Source organism: Hipposideros armiger, unplaced genomic scaffold, assembly GCF_001890085.2.
Source record: "Hipposideros armiger isolate ML-2016 unplaced genomic scaffold, ASM189008v1 scaffold_1250, whole genome shotgun sequence".
NCBI lineage: Eukaryota > Metazoa > Chordata > Mammalia > Chiroptera > Hipposideridae > Hipposideros > Hipposideros armiger.
In genome coordinates this window covers 268865-281336 of record NW_017732600.1, presented here as the reverse complement: position 1 = coordinate 281336, position 12472 = coordinate 268865, and the positions used below count along the sequence as shown (strand labels likewise).

The 12472-nt window shown below is 47.0% G+C and overlaps 1 protein-coding gene across 1 annotated transcript in view; it reads right to left on the bottom strand.

The window, feature by feature from the left end:
- Window positions 1-10995: 10995 nt before the first annotated feature.
- LOC109376973 (astrotactin-2-like) overlaps window positions 10996-12472 on the bottom strand; it is a gene marked incomplete at its 3' end in the record, with an annotated part of 197357 nt that continues 195880 nt past the window's right edge. The window contains exon 3 of the mRNA XM_019633151.1: window positions 10996-11380. Within this exon, the coding sequence (XP_019488696.1) occupies window positions 10996-11380 (385 nt within the window). The remainder of the gene's footprint in view (window positions 11381-12472) is intronic.

Here is a 12472-nt window from a genome sequence, read left to right as displayed (position 1 = left end):
CAGCAGGCCGGGCATTGAACCACTGCTGCTCAGAGCTCACACTCTTGAGCAAGCTCTTAACCAACTGAGCCACTCAGCTGGCCCTACATAACTTTTTTTCTTGTTCATTTGTTCATGGTTTTCCCACACTAGCAAGTAAGTGCAACAGAAATAGACTTGCAAATATTTTATTCACTGCTTTACCCTCAGTGCCCTAAATAGTGCCTGACACACGGTAGGCACTTAATTAAAGCTTGTTACACTCATGCATTAAAAAATAAATTTAAAAAAAGTTTCCTTATTTAACAAATTTTTACCGAGAATTCCTGACACAGGGGTGTTGAGTTAAACATATATCAAGAACTTTAAAACATTCAGACCATTTGACCCAGTAATTCCACTCCTGGGAATATACCCTGAGGAAATAAGACAGAATGGTGAAAACCACATGTAAGTCCAAGAATATCTGTTGCTGATGCACACAAAATAGCAGGAAAGAAAGGCAGGAGGGAAGCAAGCGAAATGTACACCGATAAATAAATTATGAGGTAGTTAACAATGATACACATGTTGAAATACTTTGGAATAACATTTAATAAAAAGATAAGATATAGAATATTATAGGTTTTCACTTTCAATATGTAAAAGAAGATACAAAATAGGAAAGTAGGTAAAAAAAAGTTACTATGGCTATTTGATGAGGTATTCTGAAAAAATATTAATTTCTCCTTGAGTTTTTTAAGTTCTCTACAATAAGCACACCTAACTTTTGTAATTAGGACATATCAGGGGAAATCAGGACCAATCACAATTGCAGGTAAGGGTGGATATTCACTGCATCCTCAAGGTGACTGAGGATATGGAAGCCAGAGGCAGGCTAGGTCCCCGCAGGAGGCATCAGGCTTGAGCTGCCAGGACTCTCCGTGACAGTCAGGCCCCCACTGGGTGACTTCCAGCCATTTCGAGGGAGGCCAGGACAGGAGGTACAGAGTCCCCTGACTGCTGGGAAATTGCTCCAGCTCTGATCAATCAGGGAACAGTCCCTTCAGCCCCTAACACTTATCAAACCTCCTTCACCCTCATCCATCAGCGTGTGGTGGGGCTGCCTTGCTGGGCACAGTCTAATCGAGTGAGAATGTCCCAAGGGGTCCCTGGAGACAATGAGGGGGGGCGGTTCTGTGGGCGCAGGGAGAAGGGGAAAGAGAGAGATAAGGAGAGGATCACGAGGGAGGAGGAGGAGAGCAAATGTTCCAGAACGTCCATTTGCTTTACAATGATGGCAATTAATGCTGGGCCATGACATTTTAAGAAGCTCTGGTGAGAGCTTTGGGGACATTCCTGTTTGTGATTCCATGACAAATCTCTGTCTAGATCTTATTTTAGGGAGTGTAGGGATAGCTCAGAGGATGGCTGTCTGGACATGCCCATCTCCTGATTCTTAGAGGCACCGATCCATCTGGCTCTGCCAAGCCGAGGTGTTGGGCACCAGGACCACCACGGGAGACGCCTAGAGATAGAGGCCAAATGCTCTGCCAGAGAGTCAGGGTGTGGTCTTCTACTATGTGGTGTATTTAATTGGAGAAAACAAAAACACACACAAAAAAAGAACTTTCTATCCTTCTACAAGTGACACAAACAAATGAACTTCTCAATTCTGAATACTTTCCAGAGTGCCCAGTTCTAAGGAACCTAGTTTTTCAACCATAGATTTTGCCCCCCTTTGTTTTCTAAGAAGCACTAAGAAGAAAATGGAGTGGAAACAGATTAAACTCAAATCTGACAATCTGAGAACTGGAAGGGATTACTTCCATGGTGTCTAACCTCCAACCATGCTCCACCTTCCTTGACTAATGATGACCTAGTCTTGTTCAAATACTTCCAAAGACAAGGAGTTGATGATCTTTCAAATTAAGAGGGGGAGAGCAATATGGCTGTAACAACTTGTTTGTCAAAGTGACATTCAGGATGCTGCAGTGATAAGTACAACGTGGCAAACCAGAGTAGTGACCTTGAGCTCATGAAACAGGGGTTTTGAAGGAGAACCTCATCACACAGCCACTCTGTGTCGTGGGGCAAGCGATTTCATTTCTCTGAGCCCAACTAAGGCTCTTTGTCTCTCACAAAAGTTCAGTAGCACAGTTTATCACATAATGTTTATGAAGCCATTCTATAAATGCTAAAGGGTTATATAAAATAGAGTGGCCATTACTGCTTTATACCCCTCTAAACTGGGAGCTCCTAGGAGAAAACTATTTCCCATTTTGTTTGTATCGTCTGCATTAAACACGGTGCCTGGCACATAATAGGTGCTCAGTAAACATCTGTTAAATAAGCAAGTGAATGAGTGGACACATGACTGAGAGAGGTACCCAAAGGGAAGATGCAGGGACTAAAATGTCAGCCCATCACTCTGTACAAACAGCGGACGAAGGTGCAGAGGAGACAAAAGTCACCGAACAGCAGAACGCAGACTCAAAGAGTACTCGGAACAAGAAAAGCGTGCAGGGCGTCAGGGCAGTGTGGCATAAGAAAGTCATATCCAAACTGTTCTTCTTTTTTATGCTGGGCAGCCTACCTTTCAAAAATAACCTCTACATGGAACCCCGAAGTTGAAACTGTTTAGATCAGTCCTGCTCTGGCTACAACAATTCTGCGCAGTCTGCTTTCCTCTCATTCCCAGGGAGCCCAGGCGGCACCCCAAGGCTCTGTCAAAAGACAAGCTGTTGGGCCGGCCGAGTGGCGTGATGGTTGAGAGCTGGCTTGGGACGGCAGAGGGCTCCGGTTCGGATCCCACATATGAGGGCCAGTGCCGCTGCCCTCCACAGCTAAGATGCTGAACAACAGCTCAACCTGGAGCTGGGCTGCCGAGAGTCGCCGGCGACGGCGTAGGCTGCCCCTGTGGCAGTGAGCGGCCGTCCAGAAGCCGGCGACTGATCTGCCTCGCCCGGGAAGAGCGCAATGATGGTGCCAACTTGGGCCAGTGGGGCAACGTCCTCTACAACTAGACTGAAGAACAAAAGGACAGCAAGTTGTCTGTTACCCTTCCCCAATTCCCCTGCTCTGTCCCCATCCCCTCAATTTCCCAATAAAAATCTTTAAAACAAACAAACAAAAAAAGACAGGCTGTTGTTACACCAGAGTTTCCCCAAGCTCTTTGAGAACCTCCCATCTGGGGCTCCTGGACAGCTGGGAACAGGTAGGTGTTGAGCTGCAGCTGGATGGGTGGGTGGGTGGTGCTTCCCAGGCAGGGAGTAAAGGGGGAGGACTTTTATTGGGGGGTAGGGGATACAAGAGAGAGTGTCCAAGGAAAGAAGATAGAGGAGTCCCAGTGGGTCCTTTGGGAGGGCAGGGTGAGCAGTTTCAAGAGAACATGGGGAGATGATGGGGCCAGAGGGCCAGAGGGCTGGGTGAAAGACTCCGTGGGTTGGCCAGAAGGACAGTGTAAGACACAGGTGTCTGTGGGCCTCGCCTGTCTCAGGCACCACTCCTAGCTCCTCCATCGGCCCCTTACCTTGAGTCCCTGGATTTTACTCATCCTTCAGATCTCAGGGCTAGGAGCACCTCCAGGGAGCCAGCACAGACCCAGTGATCAGGGAGCTGCCCCCTGTGGATCTGTCCCTTGCTAAGGTTTGAAAGGTCTTTGAAATTCAGGTTATGACCCACTCATAAACTGAAATCAATTCGATGGCTCACACCCACATTTAAAAGATGACATAAAAAAAGAATAGCAAATGTCAGAGCACGCCATATGTAATCAGAGTAAGTATTCTTTTGCAAAACATATTTTAGATACACACACATATACATATTCACATGCATATACTGCGGGTGCCAGAAAATGTACATATTTTATGAGATGTTATCTATGTATTGCTTTCTGAAGCTGAACTGAATTGCAGTAGCAATGTGTAGTATGACGTTCACTCAAAAGATGGAGTTAATCAAATGAATGCTAGTGTCATTCATTGTATTACGTTGCATTTAATACATTGTACATTCATTGTATTTAATAGTTTTTTTTCCTTTCTTAAAATGTATGTACATTTTTTGGCACCCTCTGTATGTGTGGCCACTATGTAAAATATATTTCTCACTGTGACTGGTGTTCGAAATTCTTGATAAAGCAGCCTGCTAGCATCTAAGCCCACGTCTTTCCTTTCCTGATGAAATAAATGAACAGGACTAACTCACGTTGTGTGATCTTTGAAACATGCTTGGGTTTAGAAATCAGGCAAAGCTGGGTTCAAATTATGGTCCCATTACTTTAGCTGTATAACTTTGAGACAATCTCTAAATTTTGATAAAGGTAATGTTTTCCTTGTGAGATGGATGGGAACATTTAACAGATCATTGATTTGCAAATACTAAATGAGGTTTGTACAGTTCAGAAAAAGGGTAAGGAGTCCATGCAGAGGTTACCAGCCTGTGGGAAACCTCTAATACATCTATTGATCCATTCATTCATGTATCCATTCCTCCATCTAATGACCCAACACCGTATTTTAACACCTATTATGTGCCAGTTACTGTTAGTTACAGAATAAACCCCAAAAGACCTGGCACACAATCTTGTGGAATGTTGAGTCTAGTAAGAGAATTAAACTATTTAATAGATCCAAGTAATAAGAAGCACTATTACAGAAACAAACAGGAGAGGTGACAGAAGACGAAAGAGGAGAACTCACAGAGAAAAGAGCTTTGTCTGGCAAGGTAGGACTTAAGGTAAGACCGAAATGATGCAAAGGAGTCAGCCATGACAGATGGGGGAAGGAAAGAGGAGAATTTATCCAAGCTAAGATAATTATAGCATATGCAAAGGGCCTGTGGTGGAAGTCAGCCAGTTTCAAAAAAAAAAAAAAAAAAGAAAGAAAGAAAAGAAAAAAGGCCATGGTGGCTGGACCTAGAGGATGAGGGTCAATGACGAGTAGTGAGAGTTTTGGGAAAACTTGAAGCATGAGCCTGCTGTAACCAGCGGGGCCATAAGAGTCACATCTGTGTGTACAGTGGATGAGGAGGGATGCATGCAAGCAGGAAGATGTGTGAGGATGAGGTGTTTTAGGAATGTCAGGAAGACTGATGGGGCTTGAAGAGGGGATGGATGGACAGGGGTGAAGGTGAGGTGGCTAGAAACTCAGGCTCTGTGTGAATACCAAGATAAAACCCTGAGTGAGGTGTTGACTGGAAGTGCTCTGAAATTTTGGAAAGCACCTCACACAGACAGCATGTACACGGCATTCACAGGGGCTGTCAGAGGGTGAGGCAATACATGGCTTCTCCATTCTCTGTCACCCTGGAGTGCCTTAATTGACACCAAACATGAGTTCCCTGCACCTTTGGGGGCCACTGAAAACACTCCATAAAACTGGGATCTCTCTGTTGCAAAGTCCCTTCTGCCAGTTTAGCTCAGAAGTGCTGTGTGGCAGCTTCCGCCTCGGAGAACAGATGTTAATTACCTATTCTTCTTCCCAGATTTATGGGTGAGGCGAGCTCATGGTCGCTAAGCTTTAGCTATCCATGGGATCGAAGGGCCACATGCCTTCCGAAGGACGACAGAATTCAGTGTGGCGTAGTGTGTTCACAAGCCAGCTCTGCTCCTCACCATGACAGTGCTCTGGCTGGAGTTTGAACCCGGCTCTGCCACTTTCCAGCTGTGTGACCTTGGAAAGGCGATTTAAGCTCTCTTTGCTTTGATCTCCCGCTCTGTAGAGTGGGGACAATATTAGTATGTAATGCACAGGGTTATTGTAAGGTATAAAAAACATGATTCATGGAAAGTTCCAGAACAGTGGCGATCGCTCAGTAGAGGCCAGCTGTTAGCAGCAGCAGCAGCAGCCTCAGCACTGGTTTTCCAGCCACCACTCTCCCTCCCCTTCCCCTCAGGGTTAATTACAAATGGCTCAACCTGCAGGATGGCAGCCCAGCTCTGAGAGGGGCTGACAAAAGTCCCTTCCTCCCCTGTCTCTCAACAAAGGTCCCATTCACTGAGACAGTATGCTCTGTGATCCGGAGCAACAGCCAGCTGCACCCTCCTGGCCCCATGTCACAGAGACCGTGACCCCTCCTGGCATGTCGCTGTGGGTCCTGAACTGAAGTAGGGGAGCAAAGACAAGCCTTTATTCTGCATCACCTCACCAACGGAATCCTAGCTCCGCATAACTACGAGGACTGACTTTTCACAAAGAAAAGGACTGGGACCAGTGTTCATTAGGAAAAAAAAAAAAAAGCAAAAGAGGAAATGGCACGTATGAAATGATGGCAGGTATACAGATAAAGACCAGAAGGGTCCATGATGATATCTGAATAGTCACTGTGAGGCGGAAGAGGTCGCTTGTGCAGCTCAGCGTGGAAGAGTAGGGGTAGCCCCCTTCCCCTTGATAAGACAAATTTTATAAATGAATAAATATGGCAGTACTAACCGAAATTACACATGTGTACTGTGCATCCTTTGATGCAGCGATTATGCTTTTGGGGATGTGTCTTACAGAAATAGTTTCACACTTTGAAAGCTTTACATGTACATCTGTGTGTGTGTGTGTGTGTGTGTGTGTGTGTGTGTGTGTGAGAGAGAGAGAGAGAGAGAGAGAGAGAGAGAGAGAGAGAGGGAGAGGGAGAGAGAGAATGTCTATTGACGTATTATAAGCGCAGAAAATTGAGATAATGAACAACCACAGGGGGTGGTAAAGTACATGTCTATGCATTTCATATGTTCACATTCTGGGGTCCTATGCAACTTTCGAAAGAATAAGATAGGTGTGCAGGACTGATGTGGAAAGATGATTTTCATACATTGTTTGGTAAATTGTCAAATTGCTGCAGAACGACGTGTGGCTGAGATAGCCCCACTAGTGAATATCTGGGTTCCAATTATATATATATGTATATATAATATGCATCCACAGCCACATACATTCCTTATATGTATACACTGGCACATGCTAGAAGAATATAGCTCATTCTGTTACAAAGGATTAGCCTCTGGGTCCTGTCATTGAGATAGGATGGAGAGACCAAGGTAGGACTTTTAGTTATTGCTTTCACAACTCAGGATTCCTTCCTCCCTCACTCCCTCACTCCCTTTCTTTCTCCAGTTCTCCTTCCCGTTCCTCCTTCCTTCCTTTTAGTACAAAGAGCGTGCATTTATTTCACAATCATAAAACAAAATTAAGAACACCCAATATCCATTCAGCCATCCCCTACCCTATCCCTTCATAAAGTGATAAATTTGTTATTTTAAATTCCTTGAGCTTCCATGCATAATATTTAGGGAAGAGAACTATACATTTAAAGATGGAGAAGAAAAAATGGAATTAAAATGTATTGGGTTTCTGCTATGTACCAGACACAGCCCTGGGTACTCACATGCCAACATGATTAAATTCTCATTTCTCAAGTGATATCAGGGGTGATATTCACAATACCTGAGAACTTCTAAAGTACAGGCACCAACTAGAAAGACAGGATGGCAGCCATAGTACTGGAGTAGCATTCTAAAGCCACCCTATTCCCGGAGAGTGGGGACTTCAGAAGGGTCTTTGGGGAGGGCCTGGGACTGCCAGGCAGCAAGAAGGCACTGGGAGGTTGTGGGAAGGGGGACTCGAGGTTGTGAGCTATTTACCAACTGGCACAGAAGAGCTTTAATATTTAACAACGGGCACAGACACACAGGTGCGGGTCATCTGTGTGTCAAACCTGCTCAGCACAATGCTCTTAGGAGCTGAGAAGCCAAACAGTTGTCACTTGGTAATAAAATGCCCTTCTTCTGCTCTCCAGATTGGCCCTACGCTATTTGCAGGTCCAAGCTGAAAAGCAGGCAGACAGGGATCAAGAGTGATGAAGGAGTCTGAACTGATAGGAACATTCTCAGTGTGAAATATACAGGTGGGATTGGCCCTCGGCAAAGTAATTTCAAAGGGCTTTGGGCTTGATTACTTTTGTATGGACTGCCCAGCCTCTGAATATCTGCCACTCTTGACAAAAAGCTCGGGTTTGCCCAGGTTGCCCCATCAAAGACAGACTCAGGGCTCTTTCCCAAAGGCCACCTGAGGCAGCAAACGCAAGTGTGGTCTGAGCTGCTGCTGTTAGAGCTTCTGCAGCCTGCCAGCAGAACTGCTTCTCTTTTGTCCAGGCGAGGAGGGCCAGGTGCTCAGGGAGTAGGATGTTCCAAGAACTGCTGCTAGCACCCACCTCCCCGTGGTGAGGGTCACCCGGATCCTGCCTGGAGCCAGGAGAAGTGGGGCGTCTCCTTTGACCTTGCCTCAGCTTCCTCCTCTCCTGTCTTCATTGGAGCGCAGGGTACCTGAGATACAGCCTTCAATGTAGTGTTCTGTTTTATTTTAAATTGTACTTGGCTTTAACGCCTACACAGAGAAACAGCTGAAAAAATGGCTGCGCTCAGATGAAAACAGGTGAGATGAAGGCATGGATTGGCAGGGTGCTTAAGAGTCGTGCCCCAGGCCACTGCAGCCCATGATTTGAAGAAGTCAGATCTGCTCACCTCCACTCCACCAGGCTGCCATGCAAGGAGGGTCTGTGTCTTATTTCTCAAGCATCTACCACTTATTTCTCTTTGGATTTCTTTTTTGTGCTTCTCAATGCTATAAGTGAGATTTTAGAAAACAAGGGCCTGGTTTTGTTATTGTTTGAAAGAGCTCTGCTTGAAAGGAAACACAAGGGATGGAGTCACCTTTTTTTTTTTTTTTTTTGCCGAGCCACCCTGCCACTTGTTGGCAGCTCAGCGGCAGCTCAGCTCGGGCCAGGGATTAAACCGCTGTTGCTCAGGGCTCAAACTCTTGAGCGAACTCTTAACCAACTGAACCACTCGTCCGACCCTGAATGGAGTCATCTTCAAGCCATGATGTGGCGGTAGGTCTGAAAGTGTGCAGACTCTTGAGAACTCCATGGGGGCGAGAAGGCCAAGAGCACCTGCCCCTACTTCTCGGGGTTTTGTCTAGCGTACCCTCTGCATCCAGCACAATTCTGTCCCCTATGCCATCTCCATCGTTCAAGAGTCAGGTACTTAGCCACCGCCAATGCCACCACCACCATGAGAGGAACTCAGAGAGGTTTTGCAGGTAGCTAAAATGTACAACAGCTGAAATGGCTGCATGTTCTCTTTAAGGACCTGGACGGGTCCAGGTCCCAATGAAATGGGCCATCACCACAATGCTATGGGGTCACAACAGCCCTCTGCAGCTCCCCTCTGGCCAGTAGTCTGGGGCTTGGTGTTAAGGATCAGACACTTACTTACTCCAGCTCGGCCACGTCCTGGCTGTGTGGCAAAGATCTAGGACTATTCAAGCTTCAGCTTGGGTTTCCTAACCCCTACCAACATTTTTCCCTTGGGAGGATTGCTGCAATATTAAGGACAGGGCTATCTGCTGTCCTCACCTCTACCCGGGGTCTATCATGGCATCTGGTACCATGTCACACCTTTGAAGACGGATGGTATGAATCACAATAAACAGAAATGTGTATGGACAGTTTACTGTGTACCAGACACTCTATGGGAGTCATGCCATATATGTTTCCTAACCGCGGCGCAGAATGCTAGTATCACGTCCCTTTAGTGGAAGAGAGACGGATGCTATGTCCATGGTCACAGAGCTAGTAAACTTACTTTCAGTATCATTATGCCTCCTGAATGCACACTCTATCACCATATCGTGCTGCCTTCGGGGAAAGAAGGGTGTAAGGGAGGGAGGAAGGGTGGGAGGGAGGGAAGGAAGGAAAGAAGAAAAGGAGGTCAAATAAGATAATTGGCAGTGACCTGCCTCTCCCACCTGCTTCTTCACTTTGAAGATGTTTGCTGTTCTCCATCGGGAGTTTGGCGGAGGCAAGGGGCTGGAGGGTGGGGGTGGGGGATCATAAAAAGATGCATTTGAGAGGAAAGACCTTAGGAGGAGAGGAACATAGAGTTTAGAGCCCCAGAGCTGGGCCAAGTCTGCAGGATTCCTCTTCGCTCACAAAGAGAAGTGAGTCAGTGTCAGAGCTGGGATGTCCAGGCCGAGCCTTTAACCCATCGTTAGCATCGGCATCAGAACAACAATGTGGAGAAAAAGCAGAAAGGTACCTTTGTGGCATTTATCTAAAGGAAAATAGCCAAGTTCTATCTATAGACAAGCTGGAACCATAGATACTTAATAAAGACAAATATAAACACATCGTATGCGTATACCCACATCATCAGAAGTACCCCAACAGAATAAAGGGACCGTGCCTTTACAATAGCATCTAAGACAAAGAGTGAATCAAAACTCCACTAGGAGCCAGTAACAGCTGAAAAATACAAATGTGACCTCAAGCCACATCAACAGATGCACAGTAGCTGACAAAAGGGAGGTGACAGTCCTGTTTTGCTCAGCACAGGCGCAGCCCCACCTTGAGGAAGAGGAGGGTTAGCTCTGGTGTTAGACTCCAGGAAATGAAAAATGAGAGTCTCCACCAGGAGGACAGCGACCGCAATGGTAAAACGTCTGAAAAATATGTCACGTGAGGCTAGCTGAAGATGCAGGGATTGTGTATTTAGTTTGATGTCTAAAGGCTTACAGGGTGCTTTTTTTTCTGTTATCAAGTTTCCCAAGAGTTGCCTTGGAGAAGGAAGAGCAGGTTTATGTTCCTTGTGGACATGGAAGGCCAGGGAAACAAATTTCAACTCAATATAAGGAAAAACCTTCTAATCGTAGTATCTGGAAATCAGACGAGCTCTCTGTTCGGTAGTGAGAAGGCCATCAAGGGAGGTAATCAAGGCACGGGAGAAATGTTGGACTACATAACCTCTGATGCTCCTCAAAACTCCAGTTCTAATAATACCAGCACTGTGTTTTCTTTTTTCTTCTCCCATCACTATTAAAGAGACAGGGAAGATAAACTGAGAACCCAACAGAGAGGCTGGCCATAATCCACAATGGCTTAGCCTAGACGACACCGTTGGCGTCCCCAACCACCCAGCCCTTGTGCCTCTTCCCTGCTCCCCAAAATGCCCCCCCTGGAAGGCGGGACAAAACAAAGAGGACTCACCTTTCTTCTCAAAGTCCCCTTTCTCTTCCCCTGGCCTTCCCAGGCTGTCCAGGGTGTGGGTCGCCTGGCTGCCAAACTCATCCTCCCGGGAGACATGGTTGGCCCGCCGGGGTGGGTCCTCATCCTCTTCATAATCATAGTCGTCCAGGATGGGGGTCTCCCGGATGGGCACGCCGATGACCGAATTGTGGGCCTGCAGCCTGGAGGAGCGGAAGCTTTCCCGGGCCTGGGGACCCAGCAGCACCGAGGGGATGTAGTGGATCTCGTGAGTGGCTTCCGTGCTGGCGCTCTTCTGGGGGATGCGACGGCGCTTCTGCCAGCGCCGCTGGGCGTACAGCGCCACAGTGAACGCCAGCAGCAGCAGCAGCAGAGCAATGAGGCCACCCTGCAGCAGGAGGGAAGAAGGACAAGCACGTGGGCGGCTGTTCATCCGGCCAGAGCGCCAGAGGGGATTTTCCTGGCTGCCTGGGTTTGCCTCCTGAAGCCTCGGGAACCACCAACCACAGCTTTGAAGCTGGAGAGACACTGTTTCCCAACCGGGCTTTCTCACCAACACGCTGTGTGACCTCAGACAAAGTGCTTGACTTCTCTGGGCCTTGCTTTTCTTATGTATTAGGATGAGTAAGAATCCCTGCCTTTCCTTCTTCGTAAGGACGCCGTAAGGAGCAGATGATATTGGTAACGCGCATGCCCGAGAAATGCAGGCTGCTAAATGCTGGGGAAGGGTCAGGCTGTGGCTTCACACAGTGAGTGTTTGAGCCCTGGCTCTGCCTCCCACCAGCTGAATGGCCCCAGGACATTTGCTCACACTCTCTCAGCCTTGCTTGCTCATTTCTAGACTGAGTCCACTGAGGGCTCAAGAGATAGCCTTTCTTCCACCCTGCTGCAAGTGTAAGAGCGCTATCCAGTCAAACATAACTTCTGCATCGTTTTTATTTCCTTCATTATCAGAAACACGATCTTTTAATGTTTGAAGCCCAACAAGGGGCCTGGGACAATGTAGATGCCTCATAAATATTCCTTGAATGATTGAAAAGAAAAAGGTATCTTTCTAGGGCTCCTTTAATCAGAAGTTTAAGGCAAACAAACGTTTCTTTTTCTTTAATACATCCAACTGGTAATCATTTGATTGACTCTGCCTGCCAACCATTAAACTGGAACACACTCATGGGCTCGTGAACATTTCTTATGTGATGCGCGGGATTCATGAAATACCCTGCTCTGTGAGCGCCCCAAGGGCAGGCGTGTTTTCAAAACATGACTAACCTCCCCACAGCACTTGCTGAGGGTTTGAGGTGGAAGCTTTGCTTCCTCTTGAGCTCCCCTCACGTGCTCTGTGCCAGAAACACCTCTGCAGAGCAGGGACAGGCCCTCTCAGTTATCTTGCATTTCTTCATTCTGTATCGTGCTTTCTGTCTGGGAGATTGGAGGCCACTTCGTTGAGTCCCTGCGTAGTCCCTAGACTCCAGAGCAGGGA